The sequence below is a fragment of the Phyllobates terribilis genome, unplaced genomic scaffold, assembly GCF_046119375.1.
Source record: "Phyllobates terribilis strain yellow unplaced genomic scaffold, ASM4611937v1 Scaffold_2__4_contigs__length_985480577, whole genome shotgun sequence".
NCBI classification, from domain to species: Eukaryota; Metazoa; Chordata; class Amphibia; order Anura; family Dendrobatidae; genus Phyllobates; species Phyllobates terribilis.
This window is the reverse complement of record NW_027362762.1, coordinates 833,306,380-833,332,985: the sequence shown is the minus strand read 5'-3', so window position 1 is coordinate 833,332,985 and position 26,606 is coordinate 833,306,380. Positions and strand designations below refer to the sequence as shown.

The 26,606-nt window shown below is 40.9% G+C and overlaps 1 protein-coding gene across 6 annotated transcripts in view; it reads left to right on the top strand.

The window, feature by feature from the left end:
• The window catches only part of METTL16 (methyltransferase 16, RNA N6-adenosine), a 78,474-nt gene that overhangs the window by 37,368 nt on the left and 14,500 nt on the right, over positions 1-26,606 (top strand). For all 6 annotated transcript variants that reach the window (XM_073667791.1, XM_073667793.1, XM_073667792.1 and 3 more), the window contains 3 exons: positions 9,153-9,222; positions 12,357-12,446; positions 26,397-26,564. In XM_073667791.1, coding sequence (XP_073523892.1) covers positions 9,153-9,222; positions 12,357-12,446; positions 26,397-26,564 — 328 coding nt within the window. The remainder of the gene's footprint in view (positions 1-9,152; positions 9,223-12,356; positions 12,447-26,396; positions 26,565-26,606) is intronic.

The following is a 26,606-nucleotide window of genomic DNA, read 5'->3' as shown; positions in this document are numbered from 1 at the left end:
AAAGTGAAACTCATATATTATATAGAGTCATTACAAACAGAGTGATCTATTTCAAGTGTTTATTTCTGTTAATGTTGATGATTATGGCTTACAGCCAATGAAATCACAAAAGTCATTATCTCAGTAAATGAGAATAATTAACAAAAACACCTGCAAAGGCTCCCTAAGCGTTTAAAAAGGTCCCTTAGTCTGTTTCAGTAGGCTCCACAATAATGGGAAGACTGCTGACTTGACAGATGTCCAGAAGGCAGTCATTGACACTCCACAAGGTCCCAGAGTTCCAATTTTCATTTGGAAATCAAGGTCACGGAGTCTGGAGGAAGAGTGGAGAGACATTAATGGAAAGTTGAGTGGAAGGAAAAAGTGTAGTGGAAAAAGATGCACAAGCAACCGGGATAACTGCAGCCTTGAAAGGATTGTTCAGAAAAGGCCATTCAAAAATTTGGGGGACATTCAAAATCAGTGGACTGCTGCTGGAGTCATTGCTTCAAGAGCCATCACACACAGACGTATCCAGGACCTGGGCTACAAGTGTCGCATTCCTTGTGTCAACCCACTCATGACCAATAGACACTGTCAAAAGCGTCTAGGAAGAGTAGAGAGGCCACAATCCAAGCTGCTTGAGGTCTAGTGTGAAGTTTCCACAATCAGTGATGGTTTGGGGAGCCATGTCATCTGCTGGTGTAGGTCCACTGTGTTTTATCAAGACCAAAGTCAGCGCAGCCGTCTACCAGGAAATTTTAGAGCACTTCATGCTTCCCTCTGCTGACAAGCTTTTTGGAGATGGAAATTTCATTCTCCAGTAGGACTTGGCACCTGTCCACACTGCCAAAAGTACCAATACCTGGTTGAAAAACAACAGTATCACTGTGCTTGATTGGCCAGCAAACTCATCTGACCTTAACCCCATAGAGAATCTATGGGGTATTGTCAAGAGGAAGATGAGAGACACCAGACCCAACAACGCAGACGAGCTGAAGGCTGCTATCAAAGCAACCTGGGCTTCCATAAAACCTCAGCAGTGTCACAGGCTGATCGCCTCCATGCCATGCCACATTGATGCAGTAATTGATGCAAAAGGAGCCCGACCAAGTATTGAGGGCATTTACTGAACATACATTTCAGTAGGTTAACATTTTGGATTTTAAAAACATTTTTCAAGCTGTTGTTATAAAGTATTCTAATTTACTGAGATAATGTTAAAAATATCACCCACCTAACCCAGGAGGAAGTTCAGAAACGCCTAAATAATATAAAAATAGACAAGTCACCAGGCCCATACACCCCCGGGTACTAAAAGAATTAAGTAATGTGATAGACAGACCGCTGTATCTTATATTCAAGCACTCTTTATGGACAGGGACTGTCCCACTAGACTGGCGCCAAGCAAATGTGGTAGCAATATTCAAAAAGGGGTCTAAAAGTGACCCTGGGAACTATAGACCAGTCAGCTTAACGTCTGTTGTGGGTAAATTGTTTGAAGGATTTCTTAGAGATGCTATTGTAGAATATCTTAATGATAATAACTGTCTAACTCCATATCAACATGGATTCATGAGGGATCGCTCCTGCCAAACAAACCTGATGGCCTTCTACGAGGAGGTGAGCTCACAGCTGGACCGGGGAGAGTCAGTGGATGTTGTATACCTTGACTTCTCCAAAGCGTTTGATACCGTGCCACACAAAAGGTTGGTATATAAAATGAGAATGCTTGGTCTGGGGGATAATGTGTGCAAGTGGGTAAATAGCTGGCTGAGTGATAGAAAGCAGAGGGTGGTTATCAATGGAGTAAGCTCAGGGGGTGTCAGGGTTACTAGCGGGGTGCCTCAAGGGTCTGTCTTGGGCCCTATATTATTTAATATATTTATTAATGATCTAGTGGAAGGGTTGCATAGTAAAATAGCAATATTTGCAGATGATACTAAACTTTGTAAAGTAGTTAATACAGATGAGGATAGGGCACAGCTACAGGAGGATTTAGATAAATTGGGGAGTTGGGCCAAAAAATGGCAAATGGGGTTCAATGCCGATAAATGTAAGGTCATGCACATGGGAAAGAAAAACAGCAGTCACCCATACATATTAAATGGGAAACCGTTGGAGAAATCTGACATGGAGAAGGACCTGGGCGTCTTGGTTAATAGCAAATTAAATTGGAGTGCCCAGTGTCAGGCAGCAGCTGCGAAGGCAAATAGAGTCATGGCATGCATCAGAAGAGGAATAGGGGCATATGATGAGAACATTGTTCTTCCTCTGTATAAAGCGCTGGTAAGGCCGAACTTAGAATATTGTGCACAGTTCTGGGCTCCGGTGCTCAGGAAAGACATATTGGAGCTAGAGAGGGTACAAAGGAGGGCGACTAAGGTAATAAAGGGAATGGAGGGACTAGAATACCCAGAGAGGTTGTCAAAATTAGGCCTATTTACGTTGGAAAAGAGAAGGCTTAGGGGAGACCTCATAAACATGTATAAATACATCAGGGGGCAGTACAGAGATCTCTACCATGACCTGTTTATACCAAGGATGGTGACAAAGACGAGGGGGCACACTATGTGTCTGGAGGAAAAGAGGTTCCTGCACCAGCATAGAAGGGGATTCTTTACGGTCAGAGCCGTGAGACTCTGGAACTCTCTGGGAGAGGAAGTGGTGATGTCCAACTCACTTAATGAGTTCAAGAGAGGCCTGGACGCCTTTCTTGAGAACAATAAAATTACATCTTATGCTTAGTTAATTAATCCAGGGATTTAATCTTACTGCCAGATTGGTGTCGGGAAGTGAATTTTTCCTCAATGATGTAAATTGGCCTATACTGCATGTTTTTTTTTTTTTGCCTTCCCCTGGATCAACGCTGCGGAATAGCTGCAGTGCACAAGAAATAGGCTGAACTGGATGGACGCTTGTCTTTTTTCGGCCTTATGAACGATGTAACTATGTGTTTTCATTGGCTGTAAGCCATAATCATCAACATTAACAGAAATAAACACTAGAATTAGATCACTCTGTTTGTAATGACTCTATACAATATATGAGTTTCACTTTTTGTATTGAAGAACTGAAATAAATTAACTTTTTGATGATATTCTAATTTAGTGAGATGCACCTAATATTTGCTGACTTGAGCATTACTGTGTCAGTGAGGATCTAGAGCTACTTTCCAATTGGCTACTGAATCAATCGGAAACAGAAAAAAGTGCCCTATAAACATGTAAAAAAAAATAATATATTTTTTTTATGCTTTCAATTTATTTGGTTGGCAAAGCACTGCTAGAGTTGACTTAATACTGTTTTTTTTCCATGCTGTAAAAACTCATAGAAAATAAAAGCCATGTACACTATAGGTACAGTTTCCCATTGAAGTTAATAGAAAAGGAATCTGCCTGTAATATCAACCATTAACCCACCCCTCTCACTACATGTGGGCTTAAAGGCCTTTGAAATGTAAATCCATAGACACCCTTGTATCTTCTCTTTATTGCTGCATTCCTGAGTAATTGCATATGTAAATACATCATTAAGTGCTCTGGGCATGACAGAGCACTTAAGATGCCACTACCTCCTTAGATTGTATCCCTGTCCAGCACCAGCCTATTTAGCTTGATTAATAGATCACGGTTTCCATGCCTGTTGCCTGACGTCACACAGACATTGAGCTATCACTCAAGCTAAAGAGGTTGCTACTGGACTGGAGGCAGAGGCTTGTTAAGTGCTCTGTTATGTCCAGAGCACATAATGCCTCATTTGCATATTAATTAAACACTAATTTCTCAGGAATGCAGCAGCAGATAGAAAATATAAAGGTGTCTATGGATTTACATTTCCAAGACCTGCATGCCCAAATGGGGTGAGAGGAGTGGGTTAATGGGTTAAATTCCTTTTAAGCCTTATTTGAAGCCTCTTTTTTATATATATTTTGGAACTAAATACTGAAATCTACATCACAAAAGCTTTCTGTGCATATTTTTCCTTAAAAAAAAAAATAAAAAAATGTATCCATTAAGCTGTGGCCACCTGGTTTAGCTGGTGTGACCGAAACTCCACCCGTTCCCAGCGGGACAATGACCATGTGATTTTTTAATTTTTTTTTTATCATAATTGTGTGGCCACTGAAGTTGGGCGGATATTCAGCCTTGATGTTTGGCCTCACCCTTACTGCCATATGAATAAGCGCCTCTTACTGTAAGCTGCATTATGATCATTACCAGATCGCTGCCATGTTAACGAGAAATGCCTTCTGCTTGACGGTTCATGTGTAATGTGTTGTGTCAGCCTCGCGGCGGGTCAATGTGTGCTATTTTGCTTAATTACTAGTAAAATCTCTGAGTTTGACAGCTGATCTGGCCGAACCACTGTGACAATTTACTCTGCTTACTGCTACACCCAGGCTGTGTGTGATCCCCCGCTCTTATCTCCCTCTGTAACAGTCAAGTGTGGTATCAAGCATGATTGGTGAAGACCAGCTCCTTCCTGACATGACACCTCTCTGACAGCGAGCACAAGTGACTGCAATGCTATGTGATTAGTGAACAGATGGGCTCCCCGACATAAATCCTGAGCTTGACTGCTCTGAGAGCGCTAAATCTTCCAGGGGGCTGTATTTATAGGAGCGGGCCCCAAACGTGCTACACAGGGCTGCTACATTGAGCTGTCAAGAGCTCGCTCAGGGGAAACTGATATAGTGAATCCTTTCCTGACTAACCTGTGATGGAGATCTGCTTTTGAAGCCTAATTAGTATTTAGCTGGAGGTAGCAGTCATAAGAAAAAAAAACCACACTGGCTGCAGAGCGTTCCGTCTGATAGAAAAATTACAAAAACATCAAAAATTACACTAGAAAGTAGTCACATGATAAGATTGAGAATTGTAGAAAAGAATAGAAATTCTGGGTTAGCATGATGAGGCTCTTTGAGTCAAAAGTTGATAAAAAAAAAATGGATGATTTCACTCACTGCTCATACACATGACCATAATTTTTGGTCCAAGTGCTGTCCATGGGAAAAAACGTATACCACTCGGATGTTATTCAATGGGGCGGTGAATCTGCGTGTGAAAGAATCACAGCATGCACTAATTTCTTCCGTAAATCGGATGAGACTTACCCATTCAATTCAGTCCATGGATGCGTGAAAAAAAAACAGATGCCGTACGGAGACAGATAATGGATACATAACAATTTTATAACACAGGAAACCTAGTAAATGATATTTTAAATTATTGCAGCTGCTGTAAGAAAAAAAATGGACAGCACCGAGATGACAAGTGAGGAAAAAAATCGTCTCGAGCTTTCTGGATGAAAGTGAATGATCTTTTCATACACTTGTGTGAACACACCTGTAAAATGCGGCACTGATTGTTTTAGTCAACTGATGACAGACAATGATCATTTAGACAGAAGTAAGTTTATGGTTTTTGACAGATACAGGTGCTTCTCACTAAATTAGAATATCATCAAAAAGTTAATTTATTTCAGTTCTTCAATACAAAAAGTGAAACTCTTATATTATATAGAGTCATTACAAACAGAGTGATCTATTTCAAGTGTTTATTTCTGTTTCTGTTAATGTTGATGATTATGGCTTACAGCCAATGAAAACACAACAGTCACTATCTCAGTAAATTAGAATACTTTATAACAACAGCTTGAAAAATGATTTTAAAATCTGAAATGTTGGCCTACTGAAATGTATGTTCGGTAAATGCACTCAATACTTGGTCGGGCTCCTTTTGCATCAATTACTGCATCAATGCGGCGTGGCATGGAGGCGATCAGACTGTGGCCCTGCTGAGGTGTTATGGAAGCCCAGGTGGCTTTGATAGCAGCCTTCAGCTCGTCTGCATTGTTGGGTCTGCTGTCTCTCATCTTCCTCTTGACAATACCCCATAGATCATCTATGGGGTTAAGGTCAGGCGACTTTGCTGGCCAATCAAGCACAGTGATACTGTTGTATATAAACCAGGTATTGGTACTTTTGGCAGTGTGAACAGGGGCCAAGTCCTGCTGGAGAATGAAATTTCCATCTCCAAAAAGCTTGTCGGCAGAGGGAAGCATGAAGTGCTCTAAAATTTCCTGGAAGACGGCTGCGCTGACTTTGGGTCTTGATAAAACACAGTGGACCTACACCAGCAGATGACATGGCTCCCCAAACCATCACTGATTGTGGAAACTCCACACTAGATCTCAAGCAGCTTGGATTGTGGCCTCTCCACTCTTCCTCCAGACTCTGGGACCTTGATTTCCAAATGAAATGCAACATTTACTTTCATCTGAAAACAACACCTTGGATCACTGAGCATCAGTCCAGGTCTTTTTCTCCTTGGCCCAGGTAAGATGCTTCTGGCGTTGTCTATTGGTCATGAGTGTCTTGACACAAGGAATGCGACACTTGTAGCCCATGTCCTGGATACGTCTGTGTGTGGTGGCTCTTGAAGCAATGACTCCAGCAGCGGTCCACTCCTTGTGAATCTTCCACCAAATTTTTGAATGGCCTTTTCTTAACAAACCTTTCAAAGCTGCGGTTATCTTGGTTGCTTGTGCACCTTTTTGTACCACACTTTTTCCTTCCACTCAACTTTCCATGAATATGCTTGGATACAGCACTCTGTGAACAGCCATCTTCATTAGCAGTGACCTTTTGTTGCTTACCCTCCTTGTGGAGCGTGTCAATGACTGCCTTCTGGACACCTGTCAAGTCAGCAGCCTTCCCCTTGATTGTGGAGCCTACTGAAACAGACTAAGGGACCTTTTTAAACGCGTAGGAAGCCTTTGCAGGTGTTTTTTGTTAATTATTCTCATTTACTGAGATAGTGACTTTTGTGTTTTCATTGGCTGTAAGCCATAATCATCAACATTAACAGAAATAAACACTTGAAATAGATCACTCTGTTTGTAATAACTCTATATAATATGAGTTTCACTTTTTGTATTGAAGAACTGAAATAAATTAACTTTTTAATGATATTCTAATTTAGTGAGAAGCACTTGTAGGTGCTAGTCCACAAAAAATCTCTCCTTGATAGAACGTTCCATCGACCACAAACCTATGACCAGTCTGAACACTTGTAATGGCTGATATGGACTAAAACAGCTGCTTTGGCACAAGTATCTTTCACTAGATGAACATTTGTTTAAAGGGGTTTTCCCATGAACAAAAGTTCATTTTAATAAATAGATCTTGGAATAATAATAAGTTCCACAATTGGATGTGTTTAAATAAAATGTTCCTGTGCTGAGATAATCTTATAAATGTGTCCCTGCTGTGTACTGTGTAATGGCTGTGTCTGACCATACAGGAACATGGTCTGATCATACCACAGCTCCTGGGCAGGCGAGGAAGCAAAAGAGGATACAAACAGGACAGCATGGGATCACAGATGATTCTTTCTTTGAAGTAAAACATTTCACTGCCTGTTTTTATACAATGTTTTACTTCAAAGAAAGAATCATTCGCAATCCCCTGCTGTAATGTTTGTATACTCTTTTTCTTCCTCCCCTGCCCAGGAGATGTGGTATGATCAGACCATGTTCCTGCACGGTCAGACACAGCCATTACACAGTACACAGCAGGGGCACATTTATAAGATTATCTCAGCACAGGAACATTTTATTTAAACACAACCAATTGTGTAAGTTATTATTATTCCAAGATCTATTGATTAAAATCAACTTTTGTTCGTGGGAAAACCCTTTTAATCGTCAACCTACTTCTGTGTAATGTGTGTGGCCATTTTTACGCCAGGTCTCAAGGCTCTTCTACACACAAGAGTAAGGTTGTCAGATCACCACTGTCCGGGATGTTGATATAGCCGTTTCCAGCTTTCATATATTGCAAGCAGGGCCCCCACTTCTCTTCATATGCGTTGGCCTATGTGTTACTTTGTAATGTCTAATCTTGTCCCCTCTAAATTGTAAAGTGCTGCGGAATATGTTGGTGCTATAGAAATAAAAAAAATTATAGACCTTGCTTGTCAAGTTAAATGCATCAACCCCAGATGCACAAATTTCTCTGGTTGTTCGCTACATTGAAGGTCTAGCACTTCTGGCCGTACACAGTTTTTTAGGCTATGTTCCCACACACTGTTTTTGCAACGTTTTTTTTTTTTTCCTGCAGTAGTAGCCGTGTTTTACAGTACCAGCAAAATCATATTTCAGAAATCTCATGCTCACGCTTGTTTTTTCTTCCCCCTGGCTGAATTTGAGAGCTGCAATGTTTTTGAAATCTTCAATGTGTCAATACTTTTCTGTGTTTTTTTGCTGCGTTTTTGATTAATAAAACTAAATTTATTAAACATATATACTGTAGACAAATCAAACTTGGAATACGCAGCAAATAGCTGTGCTTTTATATGCAGCGGTTTTACTGCTAAGAGGGAAGGTTTTGACCGCAGAAAATAGAAAGTAAGCGTCGTATGTAAACTAAGCCTTACCCTGCGCGGTGGCACTCCTGGCAACCCACCGTGCAGGGAACTGCAACACCGCTTTAGTCACATGATTCAGTTTTCACATGTCCGATCAACTCTCAGCCATGAATTGGATCTGATTTTGCTGCTCACTTGAATCCGGCTTGGCTGCAGTTCCAGACTCAGTCCATGGACAAGAGTGGCCTTGTTTCTTGAGAAAAAAAAATCAAAAACCTTTTTTTTTTACATATGTATCAGCCCCTTTGGTTCATAGGAAAATCAACTCTTATTCCACATTCTTATTGCAGAAAGTTGGATTTTTTTTATTCTGTTTTTAAACAAAGGATAAAAATATAACAAAAAAGCCAGACCCACTAATAAGATCTACAGTGTGGTCTTTTATCTGGATTGTAATGCTTTGATTGCACCAAAATATTTGAAATTGTAGTGTACCGTCCTGGTTATTTAGATTTTGGCCAATTGTGGTACCTGAGGTCTTTGTCTCATAAAATGTGCAGTCAATTATCGCCCCATGCGACATTTCCACAGTGCGACATTAGAATGATTTAAACTTGATTAATTAATGCAAATCAGAAATTGTGTTTCCCATGTTCATGCTGTTGCAGGGAGAGATGTCAAGATGTCTGAATCACTACCTAATAATTTATTCATAATACGGGGGCTGCCCTCGGCGCATGGATTTTCCTGCCGTGATTTAAAGCTCCTCAATTATGTACCCTGTTGGCTATTTCTTTCTAGATGGTACAGCTGCATGCTGGGGAAGAAGTGCAGTTTGGCTCCATTAAAGGAAGAGCTGCGAATACAAGGGGTAGGTTTATTCTTATACCTATTATTCCATCATTGCAATTTTTTCTACTGAATTAGAAGTTAATGGGAGATTTCAAGTAAGTCACCAGCCGGTATAGATATTTTATTGCATTGCATCTATTGAAAAGTATAAAGAACTAGATCTAAAATAGACATTGCATCAAATGTAGCAAATGTATTCATCACCCTAAAATCCATCTAGTAGTTAAACCTCAATAATTGGGAATGTTGCAATACCCGATGAGCAAACTAGATTTTTTATTATTTCTTTATTCTTTTATATCCACCTCATACATAAGAACTTAACCCTAGAGCTCAGGGCGTCTACATAACCTAATAACCTACAGCTGTAGAAAAAGACATGTACTTGAAATCCAAAAATCACACATTGATCTATTGCGGCTAAGCAAAAATTTTCAAAACTGAAAACTGATTGTATGAAGCCCATTGACATGTCACGGTAAACTTCTTGGGTCTCTGACCTAAAAGGTGCGGCGCCTGAGCCAACCATTGCCGAGTCCACAGTGCACCAGCAATAGGAGACAATGGCCACTACACACCACTAACAGCAAACAAAAGGAGCTAAAATCTCCTCACCTTCCGCATATATATGGTGTAGATTTTATTGTACCTCATCGATTGAAAAGTAGTAATGACTATATAATGTGTATGATCATACACTAAGTGGCATCCAGAGTTCTAAAGTTAGAAGCCTACATATTACGTGCATGGCGGAGCAGCGTGCAGTGAGCTTCCTAGGACTCTCAGAAGCATTAGCAGGGCTCACATTATGCTTTATATTTTTTCTGCAAGGCTTTCATCTCTCTTTGCAATGATTGCCAGACAAGACAAAAGGTCCATTTACGCAAACGGACTGGCAGCACAATACACCTGTTGACCAGTAAACTTTTATTGGTCGTCAGTCATTTGAATGTCTGTTTATACAGGCAGACCAGAACGATGATCACTGAGTAATTTATACTAGATCACTCAGTGCATACAGGCTGCCATAGTTCTCGGTGGTGCGAGTCCTGTTTACACAAGTCGATGCACCACCAAGAGCGATGATTTTTTGTTAAATTAAAGATCATTTCACCCGATGAACTGTCGTTTTGCTCGATCATCGTGTGATCATCAGCCTGCTTGCAAGGCAATATAATCGTGAAACAAGCATTTTTATCAACAAACGTTCATGATGATCATCTTGCAGTCTAAATGCCCCTTGTACGTCTTTCCCTCAACTAAGCTGCTTTCCAATCTCAAGGTCCCTTTGCTATCAAAGCCCTACAGAAATCTGGCTACACAAATAAGATAATTTTGTTTATTTTTTAGAACCTTATGGGAATGACTAGGGAAGAGTTTTTGGTCTGATTCTATGGATCTGGGCAGGATTTCACCCCTTAAGCTATTAGTATGCTCATGTAGTTCTTTCAACAACAAGTCCAGCCATCAGCGTTTGAATTGGCACACTAAAGAGCTATTTTGTAGATCTGAAGCCTCTGTCACTCCAGCTCTATTTCCTTTCCAGTGTCACTTCCTGCTTGACTGACTGCACCTCCTATGCCTGAAGTCACACAGCACAAAGGTTGTCAGTCAAGCAGGAAGCGGAGGCGTTGGGTGGGGAATAGAGCTGGAGTGACGGACGCTTCAGATTTACAATGGCTCCACAGCCTCATTTTCTTATAAATTCAAAACCTGATTTCTCAGTAACAGAGGAACGGACTGATTATGTAAAGATATTGCCGGACTTGTCTTTGAAAGATCTACATACTCTTTCTACATTACTGCTGACAGATTCTCTTTAAAGTTTTTTTTTTTAAGATTGAGACTTGCTGTAATGTGTGCACAGGGTTTTCTGACTGTAAGAGAATGATTCAGGGATTTAGAGATCTAATATGCACTGGGGTTTGCATTGAAATCTCACACATAAGAGAAATTCTTTATTACTGGTAGGTTATTCCCATCATCTTTCCTATCATGTCTGTTTTAGTAAATGTTTATACTCCCCATGAAAAAGTTGTGCTTTAGCATTTTTTTTTTTTTTTTTTTTTTTTTTTATTATTCTTTTATTATTTTTTAATTTCTTTTGGGATGTATGGATTAATTAACAAATGGGAATTATCTTTCTCTTGTCAGTAGTGTGTGTATCTCTACAGTCTCGTATAGTGCTCTAGGCTGTATTCACACATCTATGTGACACATCTGTTTGCAGACCGCTTTCTTTTCCCTAGACAGCACACTGAGCCATGGAGTTTAATGGATCCATTCACACATCTGTTTTAACAACGGATCCGTGACTCCGTTCCATGAGACCCTGAGTGCGTCCTATTCTCATCCGTTTTTGCGAATCAGAAACGGCCATTAAAGTCTATGCGGATCCAGTAAAACCAGAAGAAAAAAAGGAAGACTGACTTTGTACTTCTGACTTCCATTCAAGTTTCATTCGATTTTAACCGATTCATTGCGAAGATTCACTAAATATATAAAAGCTCAGTTACCTGCTTCAGTTTGTAAAAACAGATGAAGAAGAACAGATGCAAAGCCGAGGCGAAGTGGGCGACGCGTGAGGGAAAGACAAAGACCATCCGTTTTCCACAAATGTAAAAATGGAAACACATGTGAGAATGTAAGCCTTAGACCGTATGGGCACACTGCTTTGAGTAAAGGCGTTAAAGTCCGGTTATTCATATATATCCAAGAGGAATAACGGGGACAGCAGATTTTAGAATTCGAGAAATGCTAAAACACTGCTATTTCATGAGGGGTAATAAAAGTATTTACTAAAACAAACATGTTCGGAAAGCTGACCCTTCTGTTTAGTGAGAGCCTTAGGGACAACGAATGTGTGATCTCTGGCCAAGCGAAAGGAGGGCACCAGGTGTTATTTATTACTCCTTGTAACCGTCGCATGGTAAATTTTGTAGACGGACACTTCTTCCTTACCTTTTTTTATGGCCTGGATAATTGTGGTTTATACATTGGTTTAGGGATAGGGAGAGACACTGCATTTTCCCTGACATGTTTTATATGTTCCAAATATACATTGAAATTGCCATGGGAATTTTGGGGAACATTCTTGATATTTTTTTATTTATGTTAACCAAAAGGTTGTCTTTGTCCCTTATTGCATATTAGGTTCCTAAAGTAGCACACACTGAATTTTACCAGGGTCGTACAATGCGGTGGGCACTGGCATGGAGCTTTTATGACGATGTGGTCATCCCCGTGAGTATAAAACTTAATATACGTTTCTGACACTAAAGCAGTTATGTTTGTGACCCAGGTAAACTTCATTTCCTGACTGACAGAACCTGTGTATTAAACCGGATATTGGCAGTGGTAGGTCAGTTCTGCAATGTTCACCATAAAACTATCATTTTGTGAATTGTTGCAGATCTGAGAGCACGTGTCTGACATGTTGAGGTTATATATTTTGCAGATATATCCCCCTCACAGATGGGTGAAGTGAGCAAACCCATGTCCTAAGTATTTAAACATCTGCTACAGGGCTGTGGAGCTGGTAAACCAAGATCAGGCTCCTCTATTTTTGTTCATACTTCTTCATAAATGGGTAATAATTTGTAATAACAATTCTCTGTAGGACATTGGTAACTTCACTGTTTCATTGTGCTTGTTTTTTTTGATGAATAGGGGCCTTAGAATGATAGAGCGTATGATATATTTATATTAATTCTTCTAATCTTACTTTAAAATTCCTAAGAAAGGTAATAAATTAATCAATATTAATAATGAATAATAAATATTGTTTTAAGTTTTGAGTTTCTACCAACTGCACCCAAAACTAACTCTGACTCCTCAGCCGAATGTAATAGAAGGGATAAGATTCATGAACAAGTACTGCTCTTATTGTGGGCAATGCCATATGGTGTTAAATAGCGTCCGACTCCTGTCTTCACGTACTGTACATGTTTTAGTAAATGTGTTTTCTGTCTCGGTCAGGGGTGCAGGTCAATTCCTCGGTGGGCTCCGAACCTTGGGCATGGTCTTGTATACTTGATGCACTATATAGAGACAGAGGAGCGGTAGCAGACCACTTATTATCCCCTTCCTCAGGCCCCGCTGTCTTAACACATTATTATTATTATTTGTTTATATAGCACCAATAATTCCATGGTGCTGTACATGAGGAGGGTTACATACAATATACAGATATCACTTCCAGTAAACAAACTAACAGTAATATTCAGGCACAGAGGGGAGAGGACCCTGCTCTTGCGGGCTTACATTCATACATCGGACACCGTCTACATTAATCATCTGGCAGCTTTTGGCTGTTGCTTAGGATTGATATCCGTGGCTTTTCCCACAGGCAACTACCTAACTGTTACCATGTCCCATGGTGGCTGGAAATACTCAGTGTAGTGGCCGTTCTCGAGTACTGCATCTTGGCTCCCATTGAAGTGATTGGGATCAGAGCTGTGGTGCTCAGGAACGGCCACTACGGAGCTGGGGTGTCCCAACCACATACACTGTTTGCATCTTACGCGGCAGCTAGAAATAAACAAGCAAACAACTATTCAACTGCAAAAACGGGGAGACTTTAACAAGCAATTTCAAAACTGCAAAAAGTTTTGGTAGAGCTATATACAAGTGCAGCCATGTTTCCTTTCAAAAGTATGGAGACTGTGTCAGCCAGAAATTTGTGACCAAGGACCAAGTACTATTTGCGAGTATTTTTTCATTGCAGCTGTAGATAGGGCTCCATAATCGATATTATTGGTTGCACATCATTTTTTCATATTGCATGACAATTCTGAAGCTTTTTTTCCTAGATTGTGTTACTCCGTTATTCCTCCTGGAAACATGTAACAACTTGGACATGACCATTCCCCTTTTTCTATAGTGCATCTTCCTATACCTGACAGTGTCCAGTCAGTGCGGAAAGAAAACTCGTCAACTTAACACCCATTTGTCAGTATATTCTTAAATTTCCAGAATCAATAGAGGGCAGGACCATGAGCTGCAGCTGGTAATTCGGGCGATATTCTGCCCACTTGTGCGGCTGATATTCTGCCCACTCATTTAACAGGTTCAGTTTTCCAAAGATGCCAAGTGGTTAAAAGAAGTGACCTGACCAATCTTTTTACACTCTGAAGATGCTTGATGTTTACAAGTCAATGAGAAGTCTCAAATGACGCCTGGATGTCTTTTTTTGAGCATTTTTTCAGAGCTTTTTCTTGCTAGTGGTTTCCTCATTGTTGAATGGATTAAAAAGAATGTTCGGAAAACACTGGTACAAAAAATGCCACAGAAAAACACTAAAATAATCCACCAGTGGTCAAAAATGTTGAAAAAGTGCTCAAGAAACTACAATTAAAAAACAAAACAAAATCAAGTTTTTATGAAACGCCAGAAAAAAAGGACAGATGTTTTTTGGCTGCCTGAACATGACATTATATGCACATACCCTAAAAGGGGAACAGCAAAAGTGCTCCGAGATTATTTAATGGGGATTATATGTAGTTCCTAAATCAGGACTGACAGGGTCTTTGTAAAGGAGGGTTTCACTAAAAGTGTTTATAGGTTGCAGTTTGCTACTGGGACCTCACTAATCCTGGAGGTCCTGGCAATGCCGTTTCCTATCTCTGGTACAGAGCTGACTGCATTTGTGTAGCGCCTTTTCTTTTCAAGGGAATCTGTCAGCAGGTTTTTGCTACCTTATCTGAGAGGAGCATAATGTATGTAAAGAGAAGCTGAATCCAGCGATGTATCACTTAGATTACTGGGTGCAGCGCTTCTGACACAACTTTTAGATTTACAATGAAGCAGAGCTGAGAAAGCTAACCCCGCCCACACCATAGCTAATCCCACCCACACCTTAGCTAACCACGCCCACACCATAGCTAATCCCACCCACACCTTAGCTAACCACGCCCACATCAGGCTCTCTTTTAACAAAGTCCATAGACAGTGAGGTGCATATTACAGGGGGAGGGGATGTTGCCGGGCTAGTGTAGTCCAGCAATGTTAATCTCTTAGTGATAAATCCTTCACAGTTAGTAAACAGCACGCACTTTGACAAGTGACACATCCCTGAATTCTGTGTTTCATCCTCCACCTCATGCTGTCTTCAGATTACATGGCAACAACCTGCTGACAGATTCCCTTTAATTGATTAGCAGTACGACAAGCCCTCAAGTAAATGTGAAAAAGGTTTATATGCCTGTCAGCATCTTTGGAAAGCTGGGTGACATCCCTTATGGGTATTGTAGACAAATTAGAAATGGCTGAATGAAGTATTATTCCAGTAATGATGTGATCTGTGTAGTAAATGACATCGATCCCATAGCCTGTATCTGACCTTGCACTGCTGGCTCCTATAGATATCTGCTTCATTGTCGAGGTCAGCATTGCATGGCGGTGTACGTTCCCTGATGTGACCGGCCTGACCTGTACTCCCGTGGGGATATGTCGGCTGCGCTCCACACTTAGGTGTCTCCAGTCCTTGCACATGGCCTCTGGGTGAACATGCTCTCTGCCCTGCGTCTGATAACCACCTATTGTACCGCCGTCTTGTGACAGACTGCCCTGCTAATGCCCATTTGTCTGGAGGATTAGACATGCACACTGATTTTTCTGGGCTTAACAAATTAAAAAGGCATTAGCTGACAGCTTCTATCACACTATCAGCATAATCATGGGCTGGTGTGAAACAATGAAAGTACCGCGGTGTCCTGGGCGACCTGTCAGACCTCTTTTTGTAGCCCGGGCTAGTGAGTAGGTTGTTTATCGATTTCAAGACTTTTTTTTTTTCTTCACGTGGGTTGGGGGTTAACTGCAGATGTCTAGCCTGGCAATTACAATTCAGAGGGTTGGCATTAATTTGGTATGATTGTAAGCAGCCAGTGAAAGGTCTGAAAGGATGACTAACTGTGATTTCAAGCCGAGCGTGGCTTGATAAAATTGATTGTTTGTGCAGCCGTCTCGCCATTTAAAGCTGTCGTGCTACATTTTATTCCCGTTTTTCCTTTTTGTTTAACAAGTAATCTTAAGCATGTCTTTTCATAACATGTTCAGCTTGTAGCTTTAAAGGGAAAACACTTAAATCTTAAAATAAAATACTCTAGTTTTGTACCCCCAGCTTGCCAATGACAGACGCTGGCTGCCCTCTAAGATGCACCCCTGCGGCTCTCAGTAAGGGGAATACGGCATTACTGGAGATTTGCAGCATAATTTAGACGTTAAAAGGTGACCTCAAATCTGCACCTGCTAATGCTTCTTATTATCGTGGGTTAAGGAGCTCTTATAGACTTACATCAATGATTCCACATCTCTAGTGCCAAAAACAAGAATATTGTAAAGCAGTGATTGTGTGCCTCACATGCTTTTTGTCAATCAATACTATTCTTCTGTTAAGTATCATTAAAATTATTTTTTAGATATTGTTTACTATATCCAATAATTAGGATTAATAGAATAAGTCACACACTTCACACCACCAACCCGCACACTCCCACTACCTGCTCCCATGGGATTCCATATTGAGCTTAAAAATTTACCAGGATTTTGCTATCTTATATGAGAGCAGCATGATGTAGAGGCAAAGACTGATTCCCGGGATGTATCACTTACTGAGCTGCTTGTTACCATTTTGATAAATATCAGTGTTTTATTTGCTGCTGTATTAACCCCGCCCCCACCACTGATTGGCAGCTTCCTGTGTACACTGTGCATTGGCGGAAAGCTGCCAATCAGTGATTTGGGCGAGGTTATAGAGAGCTCATGAACATGGAGGATTACATGGCAGTAGATCTACTAGTCCTCTAGTGATGATCTCCTGCTGATAAAACGCTGATTTTATAAAAATCAACAGCACTTCTGATATTTGCTGAATGGGGTTGTCTAGTCTAATGCTACGTTCCCTTGATAAGTATATGGTAACTTGTTAATGTTGACACAGCAAGGAGAAAAGACCTAAGCAATCCATGTATGACAAGTGCACACCGAACTTCGTCCTGATGAGACGTGGTTAAGCAATGAAGAAAAAGCGAGGTTAGTTCCAGCTCCTTAAATAAAATTCGAACTTTATTCAGTCCATATAAAAATAGTAAAACGTCCTTTAAAAAAAAACACTCATGAGGAGAAATGTAAAACATTTTTTGTTTTTTATTCATTCTATGTGTGTGTATACATTATACTATATGAAGGACTATGGAGAGTGCAGTATACTATATGGAGGACTGGGGAGTGCATTACACTATATGGAGCACTATGGGGAGTGCAGTATATTATATGGAGGACTATGGGGAGTGCCTTATACTATATGGAGTACTATGGGGAGTGCCTTATACTATATGGAGGACTATGGAGTGCATTATACTATATGGAGGAATATGGGGAGTGCATTATACTATATGGAGGACTATGGGGAGTGCATTATACTATATGGAGGACTATGGGGAGTGCATTATATTATGTGGAGGACTATGGAGTGCATTATACTATATGGAGGAATATGGGGAGTGCATTATACTATATAGAGGACTATGAGGAGTGCATTATATTATATGGAGGAATATGGGGAGTGCATTATACTATATGGAGGACTATGGGGAGTGCATTATATTATATGGAGGACTATGGAGTGCATTATACTATATGGAGGAATATGGGGAGTGCATTATACTATATGGAGGACTATGGAGAGTGCATTATACTATATGGAGGACTATGGGGAGTGCATTATATTATGTGGAGGACTATGGAGTGCATTATACTATATGGAGGAATATGGGGAGTGCATTATAGAGGAGTATGGGAAGTGCATTATATTATATGGAAGGCAATGTGGTGCGCATTATACTATATGCAGGGCTATGTGGGACCCATTATAGTATATGGTGGGCTATGTGGGGCCCATGATTCTATATGGAAGTGTATGTGGAGTCTATTATAATATTTGGAGGGCTATGTGGGAGCCTTTATAACAGTGATGGGGAACCTTTTCGAGACCAAGTGCCCAAACGTCAACCCCAAACCCACTTATTCATCCCAAAATGCCAACATGGGAATTTCATCTGAATACTGAGGTTTCAGTTATGAAAAAACAACTCCTACAGAGAACATGCAGGGGCAACGGAGAGTAGACAGGTATCAGAGCAGGCAGGGATATCAGAGAGTGCAGGCAGGGGCAACAAAGTGCAGCCACAGACAAGAGCAGGGGTTCCAGACTGCAGGTATAAAGGAGCATTAAAGTGCAGGCCGAGGAGAGACAGTGGTAAATTGCTGAATCAAGAAAGAACAGAGATAGCAGAAAACAAGGTAGAGCGTGTGGAGAGGAAATAGAGAGCGGAGGTGGAGAAAAGCAGAGGGATAACAGGCAGAACCCAGTGCCAGGCAGGGAGAGTGGCTGTAGTGGGATCCCCAGTGCGCAGACCAGGTCAGGTTGCTGCCAGGTAGTGGTCTCCGTGCGTGTATCTTCCCAGACACCTGCTGTTGTTTTTGCCATTGGTGGGCGCCCCATTCTCCTTAGAGGTCCTGTTCCGCTGCCCGCAGTGCAGCCCGTAGTGCCTGGCTGCTTACTCCGCAGCCTCCTCCTGCCCCTCCTCTGTGGAACTGGTGCGGCTTCTGGGCTGCCGCTGCTGCTCCGTGTGCGCCTGGCTGGAGAGGAAATCGTGCGGGGTGTACACTGCACTGCACCGCTTAACTGCTCTTCTACCCAAACCCTGGCGCAGAGCTCCCCCTGCAGGCGAAAGTCCTGAGGCGATGACAGGAGGGCTCTGCTTTTATGTTGTATGTAAGTAATTATACAGTATAAACGTTTGGGTGGTGTTCATCATATTGTGTACTACTGTTTGGAGGGCTAGTAGGGGCCATTATACAGTGTGGAGAGGTGTGGGCCATTATAATGTATGTAGGGGAAGTTGAGGGATGTGGAGGGTACTGTGGAGGTGGAGGTATCATACAGTGTTTGTGGGGCACTTTTGTTGGTATCATACTTCATGGGTGCAATGAAAGGGAAATCTGGGGCTTCAGTAGGTGGAAAATTACTTTGTAAAGGCTGCAAAATTGTGAGATCTGCTCTTCAGTGACCCCTTTTTTTGGGGGTGGGGGGGTGGGAGGGGCCCAATTAGAGTTTCTGCTATGGGGCCCCATGATTTCTGTGTACACCTTTGCCCAAAAGAGATTGGCATGTGCAGATTTCAAACACGCACCGTAGGTCAGTTTACACAGTGTAAAAAAAAACGAAAAAAAAAAAACACAGTGGGCATGAGATTTCTACAATTCTACAATTCCTTTGCTGGAACTGTAAGACGCACAGGAGTCATGACAGTGTCCACATTGCGCACTGCAATGATTTGGCAGTCTGAAGTTTCATGAACAACCACTTTAATAGTAGGAGATTCAGCATACAATTGAATTATAGGAGTGAATCGGGCCTATGCTAACTTGAGAAGCCTGCTTATACAGAGGACCCCTTCCCTTACACCACACAGATGAGTAAGCTTTTCCTTCACATTTGGAATTGCTTTGCTCCAGCCATAGATGCCTCTCCACACATTGCAGGCTTACAAATGGAAAGTTTTTGTATATAGATTCAGATCGTCCAGGAACTGGAAACTTTGATGCCTCTGTATATATAAGTGTAAACCTCCATTATTATGCATACTAATAGGGGATTTAAAACTTTTTTTTTTTTTTTTAAATACCAGTATTTGTCATTTCACTCTTCTAATTGGCTAATTTCTGTATGTTAATTAAAGGGAACCTGCCACCTTGAAATTGCAGGCACTATGTTATAGAGCAGGAGGAGCTGAGCACATTGATACACCGAATATTTACTCACAAATCTATCGGTATATAACTTGTGTTTTAATCCTCTAAACTGCCCTTTCTGGGATTTTGGGTCCAGTGGGCGGTCCTATCAGTGATTGACAGCTATGTCTTTATGCATTCTTATATAGAGAAAGCTGACAGTCACTGTTAAGACTGCCCACTGGACTGAAAACCTCAAAAAGAGTAGAGAATTAAATGATGAAAGCACAATTATACTAAATCTTTTCTGATAAAACTATATATCAATCTGCCCAGCCACCCCTGCTGTATAACATGCTGCCTGCAGACTGGACTGCATTTTCATGGTGACAGGTCCACTTTAAAGGTCTGCAACAGAATAAAAGCATTGGAAAGCAATATTCTCACAAGCTTTCAGACATGAAGCTGATGTTATACAGTACGGAGTCAGAAATCTTAGACATGGACCACAGCCTGCATGAGTCATGTTTTCCTGGCACACAGAATAGCATGCACATAAAATCATGCAACATTTGGCATAATTTCGGATGGGCAGAATCTCGACCAGATTGACAGCTTGATTGTGCTGGTTATAAAAATTACAAAGTTCGGCCCTTCACCACTGCCCTGTGAAAGCGAATGTTCAGACCCATAGACTTACTATTGAGCTGTACACCGCTCTGTGCACGCAGATAACGAAGAAGCTGCCGTGTTTTGAGCGACCGGTGGGAGGTCTCAGTACCTGGACCTCCACATATCAGTAACGCTGTACAGTGCCTGCAAGGTATAAAAACTTATATAAAAATAACATTTACACTTTATAGTGCTGACTGTCCTTCAGGTGTAGAAATAAAATGTAGGAAATGTCATCATGAGCTGTGAGCTCACTACCACCATAACCACCACAACACAAGTAGACAACTAGCTCAATATCGCCACAACATGTAAATCCTATAATAGTTTGTTTTATATGGCCTTTATATTGCATGGCACAGGCTACTTTATCTTTTATTATTTTTATTTTTTTTAAATCTGCACGCTTTACAGAAAGAGTTACTGAGGTCTCTTGTATGGTTTAGGTAATGTGAAGCGAACCATAGCTTTACAGGTAAAATAGTATAAGATAGTGAAAAAAACACTAAAGTTAATAAAAGCACGGTGGCTCAGTGGTTAGCACTGCAGCCTTGCCGCACTGGGGTCCTGGGTTCAAATCCCACCAAGGACAACATCTGCAAGGAGTTTGTATGTTCTCCCTGTGTTTGCGTGGGTTTCCTCCAGGTTCTCCTGTTTCCCCCCACGCACCAAAGACATGCTGGTGGGGAATCTAGATTGTGAGCCCCCATGGGGACGGTGATGATGTCAGTAAAGCGCTGTAAAATAAATAATAAAATAATCAAATTCTACCAGTCCTAGTTACCATAACATTCTCCTTCATTGTGGTGTATTTCTCTACTCTACAATGGAGAAAATAAGTACTTGATACGCTGCCGATTTTGCACGTTTTCCCACCTACAAAGAATGTAAAGGTCTGTAATTTTTATTGTAGGTACACTTCAACTGTGAGAGACAGAATCTTTAAAAAAAAATCCAAAATATCACAGTTTGATTTTTACATAATTAATTTGCATTTTATTGCATGAAATAAGTGTTTGATACAATAGAAAAAATAACTCAATATTTGGTACAGAAACCTTTGTTTGCAATTACAGAGGTCAGATGTTTCCTGTAGTTCGTGCCCAAGTTTGCACACACTGCAGCAGGGATTTTGGCCCACTCCTCCATTCAGATCTTCTCCAGATCTTTCAGGTTTCGGTGCTGTCACTGGGCAACATTGACTTTCCGCTCCCTCCAAAGATTTTCTATTGGGTTCAGGTCTGGAGATTGGCTAGGCCACTCCAGGACCTTAAAATGCTTCTTACAGAGCCACTCCGTAGTTGCCCTGGCTGTGTGTTTCTGGTCATTGTCATGCTAGAAGACCCATCCACAACCAATCTTCAATGCTCTTACTGAGGGAAGGAGGTTGTTGGCCAAAATCTCCCGATACATGACCCCATCCATCCTCCCTTCATTACAATGCAGTCCTCCTGTTTCCTTTACAGAAGGGTAAAGTATGAAGTTTCCCCCACCATGCTTCATGGTTGGGACGATGTTCTTGTGGTTGTACTCATCCTACTTATTCATCCAGACACGGCGAGTGGAGTTGATACCAAAAATTTATATTTTGGTCTCATCTGACCAAATTACCTTCTCCCATGCCTTCTCTGGATCATCCAGATGGTCATTGGTGAACTTCAAACGGGCCTGGACATGTGCTGGTGTGAGTAGGGTGACCTTGCGTGCCCTGCATGATTTTAATCCATGACGGCGTAGTGTGTTACTAATAGTAATGTTTGAGACTGTGGTCCCAGCTCTCTTTAGATCATTAACCAGGTCCTCCCATGTAGTTTAGTGCTGATCCCTGACCTTTCTCAGAATCATCCTTACCCCACGAGGCGAGATCTGGCATGGAGCCCCAGACCGAGGAAGATTGACAATCGATTTTCTAATAATTGTGCCAACAGTTGTTGCCTACTCACAAAGCTGCTTGCCTATTGTCCTGTAGCTCATCCCAGCCTTGTGCAGGTCTACAATGTTGCCCCTGGTGTCCTTAGACAGCTCTTTGGTCTTGGCCATGGTGGAGAGGTTAGAGTGTGATTGATTGTGTGTGTGGACATTGTCTAATACACAGGTAACGAGTTCAAACAGGTGCATTTAATACAAGTAATGAGTGCAGAGTAGGAGGGCTTCTTAAAGAAAAACTAACAGGTCTGTAAGAGACAGAATTCTTGCTGGTTGGTAGTTGATCAAATACTTATTTCATGCAATTTAATTATGTAGAAATCATACAATGTGATTTTCTGGTTTTTATTTTTAGATTCTCTCTCTCACAGTTGAAGTGTACCTACGATAAAAATTACAGACCTCTCCATTCTTAGTAGGTGGGAAAACTTGCAAAATCAGCAGTGTATCAAATACTTATTTTCCCCATTGTATGTAATGTGCTTGTATATAATCACACATGCAAATTACTTTGCTATTGCTGTCTTGGTGTCTTAATCCAGTGGGAATATTGTTCAGGTGATGAAAGGGCCTTTAAAGTGTGCACAATGGAGTGGTAGAGCATGGTGCCATGTGCACATTTTCTGTGAAAGCTCTGGGGATCAGTACCTGTGTCATATGCTCCAATGCCAGCTGTGTTACAATGTGCTATAGCAGCACATAGCTCAAAATGCTGAGTGTGGTCTCCAGATCTAAGATTTCGCTCATGCCACAACACCACAAAGTGAAATTCTACTGCATATCAGCAAAACCATCTGAAAATAAACCCCCTGTCGTCTGTATGTTTGCACAGTAAAGGGGAACCAGAAGTATGCAGTTATGCTTTGCTGGATGTGTTTCTTCCAGACATTCCAATTATTCTTTTTGTTAGAATACATATATTTTCAGTGCAGTAATCACCGTGATTGAGTTGCAGATCTATTGTAATGGACCAGGATGTAACTGTTATCATTAGGTCTAATTAATTGTGTGGCCCACTGCGAGCTCATCGACACTTGTGCTTTCTGCATGATGATTAATGAAGCACGTGGTCTGGTGTGGTTCTGCCTTACCAGTGTGATAGCTTAGCCATCAATCCCTGCATGGTAACCGCGTCCATTCACATGCTGCACACGCTGTGGGCACTGTGTCATATAGAAGGTCTCGCACATAGGTAGCAGTCAGGACTCAGCTGTGTGCCGGGTCTTATTTGCAGACATTACTGATTTCGTTTTGTAGATCTCTGTATTCTGCATGAAGAAGAATGGGTGGAAGCAGCAATTATTGTAGTTGTGTGGATCCATCTAGTGGTGAATTTTGGGAACAGATACTATGTAGTACTTTGCTAATGAGTGCAGGGTAGAAATGTGATTTTTTTTTTAATTTTTTTTTATTTCAGTAACCATTTAATCTTTTCACCTTTAAAAAAAATTTCTGTCCACATTTCCCAGGTTGGAAAATCTGCAGTGTATTACAGCAGCATTGCGGATAATGTTTTCTCAAATCTCCTCCACATGCTGCATTTAAAAAAAGTGAAGGAATTGACCAGATGTTATAAGTGCAGCGCTTCAGTTTACCCTGCAGATTTTTAATTTTATTAATAAAAATTGCAAACTGTGCTGTAGTGCACTAGGTCTCTATAGCATAACAATAGTAGTATGACAATAGCTTGCAAGAAATACTCTTCTTACCAACTCCTCTCTGTTCCACGGACCTTCCGAGGCGGGTGACGTCGCACAATGTAGGTCAGCTTTGCTCACAAGGCATTCAGCTGAGCGCAGCGCTACCGGACGCGGCGCTGCAGGGACACTTTGATTCACCCATCATTTACCAACTTACTCATGCGGATGATTGACAGCACACGTGTCCACCTCTGGCCCACGACACCAGAATCCCCAACCCTATGTGGGGCCCATTACTCTGTATGGAGGACTGCTTGGGGCCCATAATTCTGAATACTGGTTGGCGCAAGAGTTTGTCCAAGTTTTTCATTTTGGCCCTCTGTGTTTTGAGTTTGACATCCCTGATCTACAGTCACTTCTTATCTGGTACCCCTGGAAGCTTTTATATTTTGTTGCATTTTATCTATGGGATACATTACTTTTGAGTTCTTGAGTACCATTCTAATAAATAGGAACAATATTTCTTCCAAGGTATTATTGTTACACTCGTATTGTTACGCTATAGAAACCTGGTGCAGCGAAGCTTTATAATTTCACTATAACACAATCTGGCAGGGGTACAGCAGATAACCTGCGGCTCATTGCAGCAGTGCACACATAAAAGTGGGAGCGCCGATATATAGATTTTTAATTTTATTTTTGCAAACTGCCGCAATATCTCAAAAAATCCACATACAACTTATGCAGATTGGCAGTAAATATTAGTGTAATGGAAATATATTCCAAATAGACAGACGATAAATTTTGACATTACTTTTACCCAAACTAAATCTGCATTAAAAATTTGCACAAAAATCTGCAAGTTTGACAATTTGGCGCAGGTTTGACTGTGGAATTCAATGTTTGCTTAGCAATGAATGACATCAGCAGTGAAAATCCATGTTTCTGCAATAGATAGGACACTTTACAGATCTGAAAATCCTGAAAATTGCCTGCAGATTTTTTTTTTTTTACATTGTGTGTTGTTTAAAGCAGGGTTCCCCAACTCCAGTCCTCAAGGCCCACCAACAGGTCATGTTTTCAGGATTTCCTTACTAATACACAGGTAATGCAATTATCACCTGAGCAATACTAAGGAAATCCTGAAAACATGACCTGTTGGTGGGCTTTGAGGACTGGAGTTGGGGAATCCTGGTTTAAAGGATAATCATTCCAATATTTAAAAAAATAAATAAATTTGGACATCAGGTTGCCTACAGTGAGAATACAACATAAGTATGTGCTGCTGATGTCATTGGCTCACAATGGATTGCCTTAATACAAACCCTCATTTCTGAACAATGGTAGGTTTGTATGGGTTTTTTATGCCTTTGATATAAGCAAGAATGTTTTTTTATCCACTAACAGCAAGCCTCCTGATGTTAAAGGGGTATCTTGGACTCTACATATGATGACCAGGCTTGGACAGGCCCACTGGAGAACAGGAGAATCCTCCGGTGGGCCCCTGTGCAAGAATGGGTCACTACCCTCTTATATGAGCAGTACTTGGCACAATATATGATACTTGAATCACTATATACAGACAAAGGCAGCATCTTATTTATTTAACAATCTACCCCGTGCATTGTTATATACATTTGTGATTGAGGATAATGTCACATTTGCATGTAGCTGAAAAGTGGGGCCCTGGAGTTGGTTAATTGTGGGCTCTTGTCACCCTAGTACGACACGGTCGATGACCCTTCCTTATGATGTTTGGAAACTCTGTGTGTAACAATTTTGAACCGTGCATTTTGAGGTTTTTTTTAGTTTTGAAAAAAAAATTACGGTCATCATTGGGAGGTTTGTACAGTAAAATTTGATTTATAGTATAACTGTTGATTTCAACATTATACTCCCTCATTTGCATCGTTCATTTAGGAAAATCAGAGATTGCATAATAATTTGGAACGTGGTGTTGAACAATTGATGCTTTGAAAGCAAAGGGTGGTCACACAAAATATTTGATTAAGATTTCTTTTTTGGTCATTCACTGTACATTTTGTTAATTGATAAAAATAAACGATGATCACTTCTATGTTTGAAACCATTCTTAATTTTCTAGCATTTTTTCTACACTTGCCTAAAACTTTTGCACAGTAATGTAGTTGGAGCGTCTCCAACTTCAGATACATTTTATTCAGATTTACTAATTTTTGATTTTATTCTTTTTATCATTTAGGACCCTCCTTCTAAAAAAAGGAAATTGGAAAAACCACGTAAGCCCATGATAATCTATATGTTGGAGGCAACTGTTAAAATGCTTAAGAACAAGGCTGACTGCTCCGATAAATCAGAAGATGTTTCCGTAGTCACAGACTTCTTAAAAAAGATACTTAGCGATTTAAAGGTAGGTGCCAAGAGAGTTGTAACAAAACGTTTTAGAAAGAGT